General features: G+C 30.6%; 1 protein-coding gene across 1 annotated transcript; it reads right to left on the bottom strand.

Annotated features, from left to right (window-relative positions):
* Positions 1 to 637: 637 nt before the first annotated feature.
* Dic61B (Dynein intermediate chain at 61B) lies at positions 638 to 16,917 on the bottom strand. The gene is made up of 5 exons (XM_075301237.1): positions 16,783 to 16,917; positions 16,336 to 16,692; positions 14,716 to 16,151; positions 1,237 to 1,449; positions 638 to 1,179 (listed from the first exon to the last, which is right to left on the bottom strand). The coding sequence occupies exons 1-5, from the start codon at positions 16,831 to 16,833 to the stop codon at positions 963 to 965; spliced, it is 2,274 nt and encodes a 757-aa protein (XP_075157352.1). The 5' UTR covers positions 16,834 to 16,917; the 3' UTR covers positions 638 to 962.
* Between the last annotated feature and the right edge of the window lie 1,286 nt (positions 16,918 to 18,203).

The raw sequence follows: 18,203 nt of genomic DNA, 5'->3' as shown, positions 1-18,203 counted from the left end.
CACATTTGACGGATATGATATGGTATCGAAAATTTAGATCTACAAAGTGGTGCAGGGTATAATATAGTCGGCCTTGCCCGACTTTAGATTTTCCTTACTTGTTTATAAATATGGAACTGTGGTTTATCTCCCAAACCTATATCAATGTTACCCCACAAATGATTATGTTTACTAATTGAGTAGGGGTGGTTTAGGGTATGATATAGTCGGCCCCGCCCGACTTTCTACTTTACTCACTTGTTTCAGTTAAAGTTAACCAGAGAAAATATATTTTAATTTTTCTTTCTGTTAACTGGCAGTTAAAGCCTAACGGATCTATATGAAAATGACCATTAATACATAGTTTTAAAGTTTTTTTGTCCTTATTTACTTTATTGATGATTACATATCTCTCATATTAATTATTTATGGCAAAGCTAGGATGGATATATTTCAAATATAAGTATTTAATTAATTGTAACACAATTAAACTTAGATTTCGCTTAAATCGCCTTACCGCCATCAATATCCACTGTGAAATAATTGCATTCAGGTTCAAATGTTATTGCAGTTAATCCTCTTAAAAATTACCTATGGTAACCTGTAATGACCTTCCATATGAAATTCTATAGAAAAACCAATTGAATAGAATAGCATATGGTTGTTATAATATCTGTGTAGTTTTTTTCTTTCGTTGCCAATATCCACGAGAAAATGATATAACAAAAACTGTTTATAATTGAGATTATAAATAAAATGTGAATACGATAAAAACTGTTGAACATGTGTTTCGGATTTTCCATTTAAAAGGGAATTTTAAATTCCAACATCAATTCAATTTACCCATTTCAATTAAATACTCTTAAGAGCCTATTAACGAACCAAATAATGTAGGATATTGAAGAATAATCTTAAAAAAATGTAAATTTTTACATTCAATTGGAAACGATATAATAATACAAAAAGAGAAAAAATATTGTATGTTATGGTGGCATTACAAATCCCTTATTTGGATAACCAAAATAGCCCAAACTTTTTACTTCAATTAGCAGTTGGGGAAAATTTTCGACAGCATTCATGATGGCTTTTTCCAATGTATCATATTGGTAGTGTGGAGGAAATGGCATGTCCTCAAACCCTAAGAGGAAAACTTTACCTCTTTCATTGCCAATGGCTATGGAATTTCCATCACGTGAAAATCTGAAATAAATGGGAATCGTTTATTGCAATTTCAGCATAACTTTCAATTTTACTTACAATGCCAATGTGTTATAGGATGACTCTAGTGGATGTATGGACACTGGCTTCAATGTGCTTCGTTTCAAATCCCATATTTCACAATGTTTTCTATTGAGTGCCACAATAACTGTGGAATGGGTACGACTCCAACCAGCCCATTGATAGGGTCCGTACATGTTTTGCAATGTAATCAAAGGCTTGAAAATTCCTTCCATCCATATACGAATAAACCTGTGGGAAAAAATAATTCTAATAACTTATCGGCTTCTTCGAATTGGAAATGTAAGGAGTCTCGATTTTTTCGAATGATGATTCATAGATTTTTCCATAATTTTTGGATACATGACACAATTTCTCAATGTGGAGTTGTATCACCTTTATATTGGAATGGAGCTATGAATAGTTGATGGTTGCAGCGCACTATTACGCCTATATTTAGAACGATACGCCGAAATCCCACGGATTGCCCGTAAAAGGCATCAACGGCTGTTGCGCACTGAACAAAATATTGTCGTGAGGCCAAAGATTTCGTGTTCTTAAAATACGAATGCGAGAGACACGGAAAAATGACTGTTGTAGCTGAAATGGACTCGGAGGACAGCGTGCAAGAGGCTATGAGAAATGCTAGAAAATTGGCTGGTACATCTATTTATGTTGAAAAGGACCTGAATACGGATAGACAACAAGACAAACGTGCCATGCTTCAACTCAAAAAATGTATTATGAACATAAGTAGAGCCCACAGAATCACCGTCGTAGACGACCAAATAAGGATCGAAAGTAAGTGGATGTTTTGGAATAAAGAAAAAGAACTTCGATGTGGAGGGAAGAATGCTATTGATGTGCTTAAAGAACTATATAAAGATGATTATGATAAATTTAATTTTACGTATAGTAGTCTGTTGTCGAATCCAAAAAACTAGCAGAAAATAATATATATCTAAATTTACTATCGTACAATATTCATGGCCTAAGTAATAAATATCTTTATCCTGATTTTTTCAAGTATGTGAATGATTTTGACATATTTGCGTTGTATGAGACTCATGTTGAAGAACAGAATATTGATAAATGGAGAAAATACTTTAATAACTTTGATATGTACTGGAAACCCGCTCTCCGGTTTAATTCTCAAGGCAGAGCTAGTGGAGGTTGTGTCTATGGTGTCAAGAGGAATAACTCCCAAAAAATATTTAGTCATAATTACTATGAAAAAGATGGAATTGAGATATTGGAAATAAAATCTAATTCAACAAAAATAAATATAATACCAGTTTATATAAGAGGTGCAGATTGGAATATAGAATTTTCGAAAGTTAAAGATTTCTTTATGAGAAATAATGTGGGTAATGCCATAGTTATTGGAGACTTGAATGTAAGGATCGAACAATTAGTAGATATGAATGAAATACATTTCCCGTCTGGTCTTGAGGAAAGATCGTCAAAAGATGAAGTTATTAACAGTTGTGGTAGAAAGTTTTTAGACTTTTGCGAGGATTATGGTCTTATCATTCTTAATGGTCGCACCATTGGTGATGAAGTAGGGGAATACACTCTTGTAAGTTCGGTGGGGAAATCTGTGAACGATATTTGCGCAACAGCCCAGGATGCTCTACAGTACATACATAGCTTCAAAATCGATTCTGAAATATGGTCGGATCACATGCCACTTAATCTAAAAATTTCTATAAAAACACAAGATATTAATTCAGAACCACTAAACTTGTTACCAAAATTAAAGTTGAAACATTCGGATATCGAAAAATATAAGACAAATCTCAATAATAATTTGCAAAACTATAGGACACACAACCAGCAACCGAAACTTGATATTTTGTTAGATATTATAAAAAAATCAATGCCAACACAAACCCGAACAGAGAATGCCAAGGCAGTCTCTTTCAAACAAAAATGGTTCAATTCTGAATGTTTAACGGCTAGAAAGCAATCATTTAAAGAGCTAAATAAGTTCAGACGAACTAATGATGAGAAAGATATGAAATCTTATATGGAGGCAAAGAGGAGATTCTCAGAAATAGTGAAGGCAAAAAAAGAAAACTATTATGAGGAACTAAATGCCAAAATTGAGCAAGTAAATGATACAAAACAGTGGTGGAATGTGGCGAGAGAAATAAGGGGTGATTGTTACAAAATCGGCGCAGAAATATCTGCAGAAGCATTTAAGAACCATTTTCAAACATTGTTGAACCACAGGCAACTAGCACATGATATTCAGAATGCACCAATGCGATATATCAATGAGAAATTGGATAGAGAAATTACGTTAGATGAAATAAAAGTTATCTTAAACAAGACAAAATTAAACAAAGCGCCGGGTGAGGACAGAGTGCCCTATGAGCTGCTGAAATTTGCCACAGATGATTTCCTGCTAGAATTGGTAGCGAACTTCAACGATTTTCTGGAAACTGGGGAGGTAGATGGATGTTTTGAAAGTAGTATAATTTTCCCAATTTTTAAAAAAAGGTGATTTAAACAGTGTGCAGAATTACAGAGGGATATCATTTATGAACACGGTGCCAAAATTATTTATGGGATTATTACATAACAGATTGGCGATTTGGGTTGAGGAAAATAACATACTTAATGAGTTCCAGGCCGGGTTTAGAGCAAACTATAGCACAGTGGATAACATATATAATCTTTCATCTATAGTTCATCTGAAATTTAACGAAAATAAGAAAGTTTATGCATTTTTCGTTGACTTCTCTGCAGCGTTTGATAAAATACCACGCAAGCTACTAATATATAAACTGCACACGATTGGAATGTCTACAAAAATCGTTAAAGTCATTTAAAATATATATAAAAACACAAAGTCGGCGGTATGGACGGGGAAAGAATTATCGGACTATTTTCAAACATACACCGGTGTTAAACAAGGCTGTCTGTTATCACCCCTTCTGTTCGCTATCTACTTGAATGACCTACATGATCATTTGGGTGGAGGCTTATATGTAGAAAATATCAATGTTAGAGTCCTCCTATATGCAGATGACATAGTAATCTTAGCAGACAACATATGCGAGATGCAAAAAATGGTAAGACGATTGGAAAGTTACTGTGACCTTTGGAATATGGAAGTGAATATGATGAAATCTGAAATGATGGTTTTTAGAAAGGGTGGACGAATTTCTATAAGGGACGCTATTCGATACAAAAACCAGGAAGTCCGTATCGTTAATGAATATACCTACCTAGGAGTGACCCTAACCCCGAAATTAAGCTTCACAAAACAGATAAATAAACGAAATATAGCCGCTAAAAACAGTATTAATGCAACCTGGAAAAACTTTTTGAGTCAGCCAAGTATATCTCTATCTAGCAAATGGAAGTTGTTTCAAGCAGTCTGCAGATCCATACAAACATATGCTGCTCAAGTTTGGGGATGTGTGATTTATGATGAAATAGATAAGCTCCAACGATATTTTATAAAGAGATTACTTAAACTCCCGGACTTCACTCCCAATTATGCTTTGAAGTTGGAAACGAGCATAGAAAATAGCACATTTTATACGCTAGAACTTCATCTGAACTACATATACAAAACTATATTTCAATATAAAAGCAATAGACTACCACATACATTATCAAGGCTTATTTTACAAAGAAACGTTTTTTTGGGCAAAAGAAGTTAATGCACTGGGTGCCGATTTTGGACTAAACTTCTCAGTAAGTACTGCTCAGGATTGGATACAAAATGGACAGATGCTCTTGCAATGCCTAAAGCAAAAAGAGATTTCAAACAACTTTCAAAAAGCCGTAGGAAGCAGCACACGATTTTATAAAAACCTCGATTTTCAAATGGGAATAAGCTATATCAACAGTAAATATAATGCGCAACAAATGTCAATCATATGCCGAACTAGATGCGATATTTTACCCCTAAATGCGAATAACTTTGATGAAAGACAAAGTAAAACATGTACTCTATGCAATACCAATGAAAATGAGAACCTTCAACACTTTATGGCAAGATGTCCCATTCTTCGAGAATTCAGGAAAAGATATTTTGGAAAAGAATATATAGATGAATTAGAACTAATAGAAATATTAAATGGTCACATAACTAATGGTTGGCTCAATCTATATTACTATGTAATGAATTCATTTAAATATAGAAAGATGATAATTGATGAAATATGGTGAAATATTAATTTTTAATAAGCTATGATTAATAAATATATTATAAGCAATGTCCACACTTTCGTTAAGAAAATATTATATACAACAGACGACTATATGTCATTGTTGATTATTTGTAATGTATTTTGTTAAATTTTTAATAAAATGCTACTACTACTACTAAAAAAAAAAAAAATAATAAAAAATACGAATGCGAATTTTGCTTAGCATAGAAGACGAATTTCTCTGTTACAAAAATCTTTCCTTGTCCAAAAGTCGTTGAACTTTGCAATAAAGTCGTTATGTCCTTGTAGTTAAGTGATTGGACTTAAAACTGGATATCTTCACATGGAAGAAAATTTTGTTTGACTAAGGTCAATTTGACTTTAATAATTCTTGAAAAATTATTAAAGCCAAGCAGACGATAGGAGATGAAGTAAAATCTGGAAGGACGAATAAATTACAATTTGTTTGCTAGAATCAAGTCCTCTCAAAATAAGTTTACTTGGATCCAAAGATTTTGTCCTTCCCCTAAAGATTTCGGTATTGATTCTGAGTCAAAGATGTTGCTTCTTTAAACTAATGACATTTTAGTCACCTATCTAGCTTTAAAGCTAGGATTATTAAAGTTAGCATACAGGTCTCATTTATCGAATTTTCGTTTTCTTTTTGCGATATATATTAATAAAGCTGTTAAAGTGCAAACAAATACCTGTTTAAAAAATCCAATTTATTACGTATACGTCAAAGTATAAATTGTTTTCTTAATTAAAAAATAAACCCAATATGCTTAGTCCTCAAAAACTAAGTCAGCCTATACACTCGACTTAAACGGAGAAAACAAATTTTGTAAATAAATGTTATGAAAAAGAATTTTAAAGCAAAGATTATTAACTTCACTTTAATTACAATTTTATTATTTTAAAGAAATTTGTCCTTAATATTTTGTAAATTTCGCATCCTAATATTTTGGTTGCGTTATCTTTAAAATCACGCAAAAATTTTTTTCAGTGTAAGGTTGCTGAATATGGTGTGTAACGGTTCACGTTTTGATATAACATAGCCCCCATCATATAGCTCAATTTGTATTTGTAATCTAAAGGTACTTTCGGTTCATAAACAGGGGTGCCGTAGACGGTGTTTACCTGTCCATGTTTCGGTACAGCCCCCATTCAGCCCGATTGCCTGATGTTACCTCTAGACATCCCAAGAAACTGAAAATCTAGAGGTATTTTGGTTCCATACATAAGTACGACAATTATGGTGCGTATCGATCCATATTTTGATATACCCCCATATAGACCGATATCCCAATCTGAATTCTTGGGCTTCTGGACACGGCAATGTTTATTCGATTTGCTTGAAATTAAAAATTTATAGCTATTTTAGGTCCGTAAGTAGGTGTAGTGAATATGGACAGATCTAGTGAGATTACATTTCATGAACTACAATGTGGCTGAATTGATTAAGGAATTGATTTATTTGCCTCAAAGTGGCCATTTTATTTCTATAGAAAATTTTATTAAAATTTTGTTTCTATAGAAAATTTTGCGAAATTTTATTTCTATAGATAATTTTGTCAAAATTGTATTCCTATAGAAAATTTTGTCTACATTTTATTTCTATAGAAATTTTTATTTATTTTATTTCTATATAAAATTTTGTTAAAAATTTATTTCTATAGAACATTTTTTAAAAATTTTATTTATATAGAAAATTTTTTAAAAATGTTATTTATATAGAAAATTTTGCCAAAATTTTATTTCTATAGAAAATTTTGTCAAAATTTTATTTCTATAGAAAATTTTGTCAAAATTTTATTTCTATAGAAAATTTTGTCAAAATTTTATTTTTATAGAAAATGTTTTCAAAATTTTATTTTTGTAGAAATTTTTTTCAAAATTTTATTTCTATAAAAAATTGAGTCAAAATTTTATTGCTATAGAAATTTTTATCAAACATTTTCAAAATTTTATTTTTGTTTAAAATTTTTTTAAAATTTTATTTCTATAGAAAATTGAGTCAAAATGTTATTGCTATAGAAATTTTTATCAAACATTTGTATTCTTATAGAAAATATTGTCAACATTTTATTTCGATAAAAAATTTTTTCAAAATTTTATTTCTATAGAAAATTTCGCCAAATTTTTATTTCTATAGCAAATTTCATCAAAATGTTATTTCTATAGAAAATTTTGTCCAAATTTTATTTCTATAGAAAATTTTGTCAAAATTTTATTTCTATACAATTTTTTTTTAATTTATTTCTATATAAAATTTTGTTAAAAATTTATTTCTAAAGAAAATTTTTTAAAAATTTTATTTATATAGAAAATTTTTTAAAAATTTTATTTATATAGAAAATTTTGTCAAAATTTTATTTCTATAGAAAATTTTGTCAAAATTTTATTTTTATAGAAAATGTTTTCAAAATTTTATTTCTGTAGAAATTTTTTTTCAAATTTTTATTTCTATAGAAAATTGAGTCAAAATTTTATTGCTATAGAAATTTTTATCAAACATTTGTAGTCTTATAGAAAATGTTGTCACCATTTTATTTCGATAAAAAATTTTATCAAAATTTTATTTAGATTTATTTTATTTTATTAGAAAATTTCGTCAAATTTTTATTTCTATAGAAAATTTTGTCAAAATTTTTTTCTATAGCAAATTTCATCAAAATGTTATTTCTATAGAAAATGTTGTCCAAATTTTATTTCTATAGAAAATTTTGTCCAAATTTTATTTCTATAGAAAATTTTGTCAAAATTTTATTTCGGTAGAAAACTTTCTCAAAAACTTACAAAAATTTTATTTTTGTAGAAATTTTTTTCAAAATTTTATTTCTATAGAAAATTGAGTAAAAATTTTATTGCTATAGAAATTTTTATTAAACATTTTCAAAATTTTATTTTTGTTGAAATTTTTTTCAAAATTTTATTTCTATAGAAAATTGAGTCAACATTTTATTGCTATAGAAATTTTTATCAAACATTTGTAGTCTTATAGAAAATGTTGTCAACATTTTATTTCGATAAAAAATTTTATCAAAATTTTATTTAGATTTATTTTATTTTATTAGAAAATTTCGTCAAATTTTTATTTCTATAGAAAATTTTGTCAAAATTTTTTTCTATAGCAAATTTCATCAAAATGTTATTTCTATAGAAAATTTTGTACAAATTTTATTTCTATAGAAAATTTTGTCAAAATTTTATTTCGGTAGAAAACTTTCTCAAAAACTTACAAAAATTTTATTTTTGTAGAAATTTTTTTCAAAATTTTATTTCTATAGAAAATTGAGTCAAAATTTTATTGCTATAGAAATTTTTATCAAACATTTTCAAAATTTTATTTCTATAGAAAATTGAGTCAAATTGTTATTGCTACAGAAATTTTTATCAAACATTTGTATTCTTATAGAAAATATTGTCAACATTTTATTTCGATAAAAATGTTTTCAAAATTTTATTTCTATAGAAAATTTCGTCAAATTTTTATTTCTATAGCAAATTTCATCAAAATGTTATTTCTATAGAAAATTTTGTCAAAATTTTATTTCTATACAATTTTTTTTAAATTTATTTCTAAAGGGTGATTTGTTAAGAGCTTGATAACTTTTTTTTTTAAAAAACGCATAAAATTTGCAAAATCTCATCGGTTCTTTATTTGAAACGTTAGATTGGTCCATGACATTTACTTTTTGAAGATAATTTCATTTAAATGTTGACCGCGGCTGCGTCTTAGGTGGTCCATTCGGAAAGTCCAATTTTGGGCAACTTTTTCGAGCATTTCGGCCGGAATAGCCCGAATTTCTTCGGAAATGTTGTCTTCCAAAGCTGGAATAGTTGCTGGCTTATTTCTGTAGACTTTAGACTTGACGTAGCCCCACAAAAAATAGTCTAAAGGCGTCAAATCGCATGATCTTGGTGGCCAACTTACCGGTGCATTTCTTGAGATGAATTGTTCTCCGAAGTTTTCCCTCAAAATGGCCATAGAATCGCGAGCTGTGTGGCATGTAGCGCCATCTTGTTGAAACCACATGTCAACCAAGTTCAGTTCTTCCATTTTTGGCAACAAAAAGTTTGTTAGCATCGAACGATAGCGATCGCCATTCACCGTAACGTTGCGTCCAACAGCATCTTTGAAAAAATACGGTCCAATGATTCCACCAGCGTACAAACCACACCAAACAGTGCATTTTTCGGGATGCATGGGCAGTTCTTGAACGGCTTCTGGTTGCTCTTCACTCCAAATGCGGCAATTTTGCTTATTTACGTAGCCATGCAACCAGAAATGAGCCTCATCGCCGAACAAAATTTGTCGATAAAAAAGCGGATTTTCTGCCAACTTTTCTAGGGCCCATTCACTGAAAATTCGACGTTGTGGCTCGTTAGTAAGTCTATTCATGATGAAATGTCAAAGCATACTGAGCATCTTTCTCTTTGACACCATGTCTGAAATCCCACGTGATCTGTCAAATACTAATGCATGAAAATCCTAACCTCAAAAGAATCACCCTTTATATAAAATTTTGTTAAAAATTTATTTCTAAAGAAAATTTTTTAAAAATTTTATTTATATAGAAAATTTTTTAAAAATTTTATTTATATAGAAAATTTTGTCAAAATTTTATTTCTATAGAAAATTTTGTCAAAATTTTATTTTTATAGAAAATGTTTTCAAAATTTTATTTCTGTAGAAATTTTTTTCAAATTTTTATTTCTATAGAAAATTGAGTCAATATTTTATTGCTATAGAAATTTTTATCAAACATTTGTAGTCTTATAGAAAATGTTGTCAACATTTTATTTCGATAAAAAATTTTATCAAAATTTTATCTAGATTTATTTTATTTTATTAGAAAATTTCGTCAAATTTTTATTTCTATAGAAAATTTTGTCAAAAATTTTTTCTATAGCAAATTTCATCAAAATGTTATTTCTATAGAAAATTTTTTCCAAATTTTATTTCTATAGAAAATTTTGTGAAAATTTTATTTCGGTAGAAAACTTTCTCAAAAACTTATTTCTATACAACATTTTTGGCATTTTTTTCTATAGTAAATTCTTGCAAAATTTTATTTTATTTAAATTTTTGCAAAATTTTATTTCTACAGAAAATTTTGTCAAAATTTTATTTCTATCGAAAATTTTGTCAAAATTTTATTTCTATTGAAAATTTTATTAAAATTTTGTTTCTATAGAAAATTTTGTGCAATTTTATTTCTATAGAAAATTTTGCCAACATTTTATTTCTATAGTAAATTTCGCCAAAATTTAATTTCTATAGAAAATTTCGTCAAAATTTTATTTCAATAGAAGATTTTGTTAAAATTTTATTTCTATAGCAAATTGTACCTCTTAATTAGAGAGTCTATCGATAAGAGTTTTATGATAAAACTTTGGAAAATCGTTGCCCGATTATATACGTAAATATTAAAGATCTTTATTTTTAAATAAAAACTTAAATCTAATCATGGTTAGGTGGTTAGGTTAGGTGGCAGCCCGATGTGTCAGGCTCACTTAGACTATTCAGTCCATTGTGATACCACATTGGTGAACTTCTCTCTTATCACTGAGTGCTGCCCGATTCCATGTTTAGCTCAATGACAAGGGACCTCCTTTTTATAGCCGAGTCCGAACGGCGTTCCACACGCTCACAAAAAATCGCTTCTGTAACATATACTCCCAAACATATTTTGCTTTAAGCATATACATTTTTGGGTATTGCCCAAACATTTATATGTTTGATCTCTTCCAATATATAATATGTTTGAAAGCATATTGGTCTAAACAATATATGTTTGGGTAGTCTAAGTTCCAAACATTTTGTATTTTTGCATCCAAATTCGATAATGTTGTCTTCCAAAAAACAATATGTTATTATGTGAACATATAATATGTTTGGAAGCATTTTGCACCCAAAAATATTATATGCTTAAAAGAAATTCTCCCAAACAATATTGTGCTCAAAATTTTATTTATTTATTTATATATTTACAATCATAATGAATTATGAAAATAAACAGGTAATATAGGTGCTAACAACATAGGTTTTCGACCTGAATGCTCAAAATTTTGTTTCTGCCCAATTGTATATTCCCCCACATCATTCTCACTTCCACGAGATTTTTTAGTTCTTAGCACCTTTTTCTGTAATACAAACATTGTAGAAGAAATTATTCAATTGTATGATTTTTATACCCTCCACCATAGGATGGGGGTATATTAACTTTGTCATTCCGTTTGTAACACATCGAAATATTGCTCTAAGACCCCATAAAGTATATATATTCTGGGTCGTGGTGAAATTCTGAGTCGATCTAAGCATGTCCGTCCGTCCGTCCGTCTGTCCGTCTGTCCGGCTGTCCGTCCGTCTGTGGAAATCACGCTAACTTCCGAACGAAACAAGCTATCGACTTGAAACTTGGCACAAGTAGTTGTTATTGATGTAGGTCGGATGGTATTGAAAATGGGCCATATCGGACCACGTTTGCGTATAGCCCCCATATAAACCGATCCCCAAATTTGGCTTGGGGAGCCTCCCGGAGCAGCAAAATTCATCCGATCCGGTTGAAATTTGGTACGTGGTCTTAGTATACGGTCTCTAACAACCATGCAAAAATTGGTCCATATCGGTCCATAAATATATATAGCCCCCATATAAACCGATCCCCAGATTTGACCTCCGGAGACTTTTGGAGGGGCAAAATTCATCCGATCCGGTTGAAATTTGGTACCTGATGTTAGTATACGGCCTCTAACAACCATGCAAAAATTGGTCCATATCGGTCCATAATTATATATAGCTCCCATATAAACCGATCCCCAGATTTGACCACCGGAGCCTCTTGGAGGAGCAAAATTCATCCGATCCGGTTGAAATTTAGTACGTGGTCTTAGTATACGGTTTTTAACAACCATGCAAAAATTGGTCCATATCGGTCCATAATTATATATAGCCCCCATATAAACCGATCCCCAGATTTGACCTCCGGAGCCTCTTGGAGGGGCAAAATTCATCCGATCCGGTTGAAATTTGGTACCTGATGTTAGTTTACGGCCTCTAATAACCATGCAAAAATTGGTCCATATCGGTCCATAATTATATATAGCCCCCATATAAACCGATCCCCAGATTTGACCTCCGGAGCCTCTTGGAAGAGCAAAATTCATCCGATCCAGTTGAAATTTGGTACATGGTGCTAGTATATGGTCTCTAACAACCATGCAAAAATTGGTCCATATCGGTCCATAATTATATATAGTTCCCATATAAACCGTCCCCAGATTTGACGTCCGGAACCTCTTGGAGGAGCAAAAGTCATCCGATACGGTTGAAATTTGGTACATTTTGTCAATATATGGCCTCTAACAGCCATGTAAATATTGGTCCATATCGGTCTTTAGTTATATATAGCCGATGACTTATTACACAAAAATTGGTCCATATCGCCAAAAACAATCTACCAAAACTTTATTTCCATAGAAAATTTTGTCAAATTTTATTACTATAGAAAGTTTTGTCAAAATTTCATTTCTATAGAAAGTTTTGTCAAAAGTTTATTTCTATACAAATGTTTGTCAAAATTTTATTTCCATAGAAAATTTTGTCAAAATTTTATTTCTATAGAAAATTTTGTAATCTACCAAAACTTTATTTCCATAGAAAATTTTGTCAAATTTTATTACTATAGAAAGTTTTGTTAAAATTTCATTTCTATAGAAAGTTTTATCAAAAGTTTATTTCTATAGAAATGTTTGTCAAAATTTTATTTCTATAGAAAAATTTGTAAAAAATTTATTTATTTATTATTTTAATTTTGTCAACATTTTATTTCTATACAAAATTTTGTCAAAATTTCATTTCTATACAAAATTTTGTCAACATTTTATTTCTATAGAAATTTTTGTCAAAATTGTATTGCTATAGAAAATTTTGTCAACATTTTACTTCCATAGAAAATTTTGTCAACATTTTATTTCTATAGAAAATTTTGTCAAGTTTTTATTTCTATAGAAAATTTTGTCAAATTTTTATTTCTATAGAAAATCTTGTCAAAATTTTATTTCTATAGAAAATTTTGTCAAGGTTTCATTTCTATAGAAAATTTTGTCAAAATTTTATTTCTATAGAAAATTTTGTCAAACTAGATTATATACGTATTTAATCGGCCTTTTTTTGTTTAATATATACCCCGTATGGGCTAACTTACAATTTAGAAGACAGTGTTAAAAAGTTTTACGATACCTTGCCATCGGCAAGTGTTATCGCAACCCAAGTAATTCGATTGTGGATGACAGCCTTTAGTAGAAGTTCCTACGCAATCCATGGTGGAGGGTACATAAGATTCGGCCTGGCCGAACTTACGGCCGTATATACTTGTTTTTATTTTAATTTTACCTTTTGCCGGACGGGGATTCGAACAGCGGACCACACAGTTTGTAAGGATTAAAGAAGTAGCTGATCAATTGACCAAGGAAAAATAAAATGTTAATTTTGTAATAACAAGCAACAACCACCAACTTAATTCAATATCGCTCCCTGTTAAATAGCGCTCCAAGCTACTAAACACATATATGTTTATAGGCTATTTCTAAATTAATATATGTTTGCGTCCAAGCATATTATATTTACAAACATTTTATGTCCCAAACATAATATGTTCTAACATATTAACATATATGTCCCAAACATGTTATGCTAGTTTATGAACATTATATGCTTGCACTCAAAAATATTGTGTTTAAAAATTTGTGTTCCAAACATATAATGTTTATAGCCAAACATATGAAAAACAGTCTTTTTCATCCGTGCACATTGCAGTGAAACCACTTAGAGAAGCTTTGAAACCCTCAGAAATGTCACCAGCATTGCTGAGGTGGGATAATCCGCCGCTGAAAAACTTTTTGGTGTTTTGGTCGAAGCAGGAATCGAACCCACGACCTTGTGTATGCAAGGCGGGCATGCTAACCATTGCACCACGGTGGCACCCTAATCATACAAATGTTTTCATACAAAACTGAATTCATTATGCTTTTGTATAGTTGCATAGTTACGTATGTTAATTTTCTGTTCTTTATATGAAATAAATACTTTTGTTTTTAAACAAAAAATTAGTTTGGTTTTAATATTATTTACTTTGCAGTTTGTTTTTTACATTTTTAAAATAGGAGTAACGATCTTTTCGGAAAAAAGTGACGATTTTTCTTGAAATTTTATTGTCAGCCCCGCTTGTAGTACCCTACTCCACAGTGTGACGCAGAGTATAACTATGAAAAAATATAGCGCTTTACTTTGTAGCATTACATACCAATCACTCTGTGAGATATTGAAAAAGAAAAATCTTACCAATCATTACCGCATGTTAAAAACAATTTCGGAGACCATGGTGAGAAATCCATGCAGTTAACCGATCCCTTATGCGTCTTCAATACCTCCAAATAATGATGTTGATAATTTGTAGAACACTTATGGATGCAACCTTCATCGGTTAATATGTAATAGATATCCATGTGTAAAGGATGTTTAGTTAGATTCAAACAATGGGGATGGGGATTGGCTTCTTGAGATATATCATCATCAGATATTTTTCCAATGGGTAAGCCTTCAGGTTTACCAGCAACCCTCTCCAAGACCATTTGTTTAAGGCCCAATAAAAAAGGACTTTTGATAATATGGAATCTGGTAACCGATCCATCTTGCGACAATGACAAAAATGGATCAATTTCAGTATTATCATCAGATTGTGAGGCCTGCTTAATCCATTTTATAGCCAAAATAGGCTCAACACTGGGCGATGTTGTACGTTGTGATATGGCTATGGGAGGTTCGTTGTATTTGGTGATATCTCGTACCTCCACGGAACCATCGAAAAGACCTATGGCCAAAAGGTTAGGCATATATGGAGAAAATTCCACCGATACCACAGGATAATTGTAAAAATAATAACGTTCTGGATCACAAGGATTCTTAATGCTCCATACGCAAACTTCACCAGTTTCGGGTAATTTAGCAGCCTGATATGAGTAAATACCATAGGCCACAGCCAATATATCATTGTTCGAATAACAAAAGCACATATCTGCTACTGCCCTTCTCTCATTATCCGGAGCAAAGGGTGAAATGGTGAATAGACTTTTGAGAGAATATTTGTAATCGATTTTGTCCACTGTAGCCTTCACGGGGTCCATATTGCGATATCTCCTTTGGGTCATGGCAAAATTATTTCCAGCCAATAAACGTCCCATAACCGTCGTAGCCCAATGAAATGTGGGCAATTTGCCAATGGCTGAAATTTGATCCTCTTTGGACATGTACTTATTTACACTTGGTAATTCAGAACGTTCGGGGAGTGTATCCTTTTCCCCCAGATTTCGATATGTATCATACATTTCAAAATATGACACATAACTAGCTGTGTTTTTAATTTCTTTGACTATTGTGTTGCTCTTTCGCGATTTATATAAAGTTTGTGGAGTTTGAGTTTCTCCATCGGAACGTCTTCGAACTTTGCCTCTTCCGATTGTTAAATAATCATATATTTTATTATCCTCCTCAGCATAGTTGCCATCCTCCGTATTCTTAATGGATGTAACACCCTGCTGTTCATATAATAATATTAGTTCAGTTTTTCGTAGAACCACCCTAATAAATGGTAAGCGATGTCTTGGCATAACTGCAGCTATTTCTTGAATCGATGATTCCGTAGAACTTGATATATCTATGTAAGGTGATATGGCAGTAGGCTCTTCTACATCACCTATAAGCATTCTGGCACTGCCTATCTGTAAAAGGAATAAAGAAACAAAAACAGATTAAGGGGGTCGAAAACTTAACAATGCAAGAAATTCTACCAAATAAAAGAGGAGAATCTGGCAGGGAGTCACCGTGGTGCAATGGCTAATATGCCCGCCAAACAATTGTAGCTAATACAAATGATTTACATATATCTGAATTTATATTGCTTACCCCTGCTATTATATCCTCCATGGACAAACGAAATCCCACACCACGACTTGATCTTGTTTTCATTAAAGAACTTGCAGTACCTCTACGATCCCCCAAGATATCGCCACGCATTAGTTTTATAGCGTGAACTTTCTCCGCTAACTTTTTATAGCTATCCGTATTGTAAGACACCCCAATGGATTTGGGTGTAACATCAATTAATTCATTTCCAATTTTTTCATGAATTTTAAAATTCTTTCTTGCTTCCAATGATCGTTGAATTTCAGCATCAATTATATCAAATAAAGGTTTATGTGAAATTCCTATTGATGGTCGTTTATCCATAAACGTCATTTTCTTCTTAGCCATTGCGACGACCTTTTGCGGGGGATTTGGAATAGTGGAATAGTGGAGATTTTGTTGAAACTGAAACAAAATGAACAAATTAATATTGACCATATACTATACCTTATTGGTATTAGTATCATCTTGGACATCCTTTGAGGATGTTGTGCTCATGGCGATTTTATTGTTCTCAAATCCTCTAGACAAATGTAAGATTTTTGTTTTATATTTTATGTGCTAGGTTTTGACATTAAAAACTGAGTAACGTTGCCATATTCAAAAATTTAACAAAACAGTTTATTTCTTGGCAAAATATTTTAATAAAATTGAAAATTATATAATTGCTGAGGGCATGCCTATTAGTTTTATTTTAAAATATGGTCGCTTATGCTGATATTGATACATGTTCCACCAGACAGACGGACATCGCTAGATAATGTTAGAGTTTCACTCTGATCAAGAATCTTTTATACTTAAAGTTTTAGACGTGTTTTAACCATTCTAAGAAACACACACATTGCGAATTAAGGAAACAGATACATTTCCCAAGAATGAATTCTATAACTTTTATTTTGTTTATTGCTATAAAGAGCATTTTGCTCTTCTTAGGAGATTATGGGTCGGAGTTATATGGGTTGGAGAAACTGACCTTTAAACTCAACATAGAAGAAATGGCGAAGAAACCATTAAAATTACCTTGATGTCGTACAAAAAATCCATTGGCGAAATGTGTCTGCAACATATCCAATCACATTTTGGGTTGGTAGTACGGTTGCCACTCGTGCCAAAATTGATCTACCAAAATGTGAAGAAAATTTTACAAAAAATCTACCAGGTTAAAGAATACCATATTCTGAAATCGAAATTGGATTTCTATAGAAAAATTTGTCAAAATTTTATTTCTATAGAAAATTTTATCAAATTTTGCCAAAATTTTATTCATAAAGAAAATTTTGTCAAAATTGTTATTCTATTGAAATTTTATTTATAACGAAAATGTTGTCAAAATTTTATTTCTATAGAAAATTTTGCCAAATTTCTATTCTATAGAAAATTTTGAACAAAATTTTATTTCCATAGAAAATTTTGCAAAAATTTTATTTCCATAGAAAATTTTGTCAAAATTTTATTTCTACAGAAAATTTTATTTCTATAGAAAATTTTGTCAAAATGTTATTTCTATAGAAAATTTTGTCAAAATATTATTTCTATGGAAAATTTTACCAAAATTTTATTTCTATAGAAAATTTTGTCAAAATTTTATTTCTATAAACCAGTTTGTCAAAATTTTATTTCTATAAAACAGTTTGTCAAAATTTTTGTTCCTATAGAAAATTTTGTCCAAATTTTATTTCTATAGCAAATTTTGTCCAAATTTTATCCTATAGATAATTTTGTCAACATTTTTTTTCTATAGAAAAGTCTGTCAAAATTTTATTTCTATAAACCAGTTTGTCAAAATTTTATTTCTATAGAAACTTTTGTCAAATTTTTATTTCTATGGAAAATTTTGTCAAAATTTTATTTCTATAGAAAATTTTGTC

The sequence above is a fragment of the Haematobia irritans genome, chromosome 3, assembly GCF_050003625.1.
Source record: "Haematobia irritans isolate KBUSLIRL chromosome 3, ASM5000362v1, whole genome shotgun sequence".
NCBI lineage: Eukaryota > Metazoa > Arthropoda > Insecta > Diptera > Muscidae > Haematobia > Haematobia irritans.
Note: the sequence above shows the minus strand (reverse complement) of the source record. Positions and strands in the feature narration are given on the sequence as shown.

Coding starts and splice junctions, on each gene's coding strand:
- Dic61B (XM_075301237.1), bottom strand. CDS start 16,833: ATGAGCACAACATCCTCAAAGGATGTCCAAGATGATACTAATACCAAT. Junction 16,693..16,782: donor ATGATACTAATACCAATAAG/GTATAGTATATG, acceptor CCCCCGCAAAAG/GTCGTCGCAATGGCTAAGAA. Junction 16,152..16,335: donor TGGAGGATATAATAGCAGGG/GTAAGCAATATA, acceptor TTCCTTTTACAG/ATAGGCAGTGCCAGAATGCT.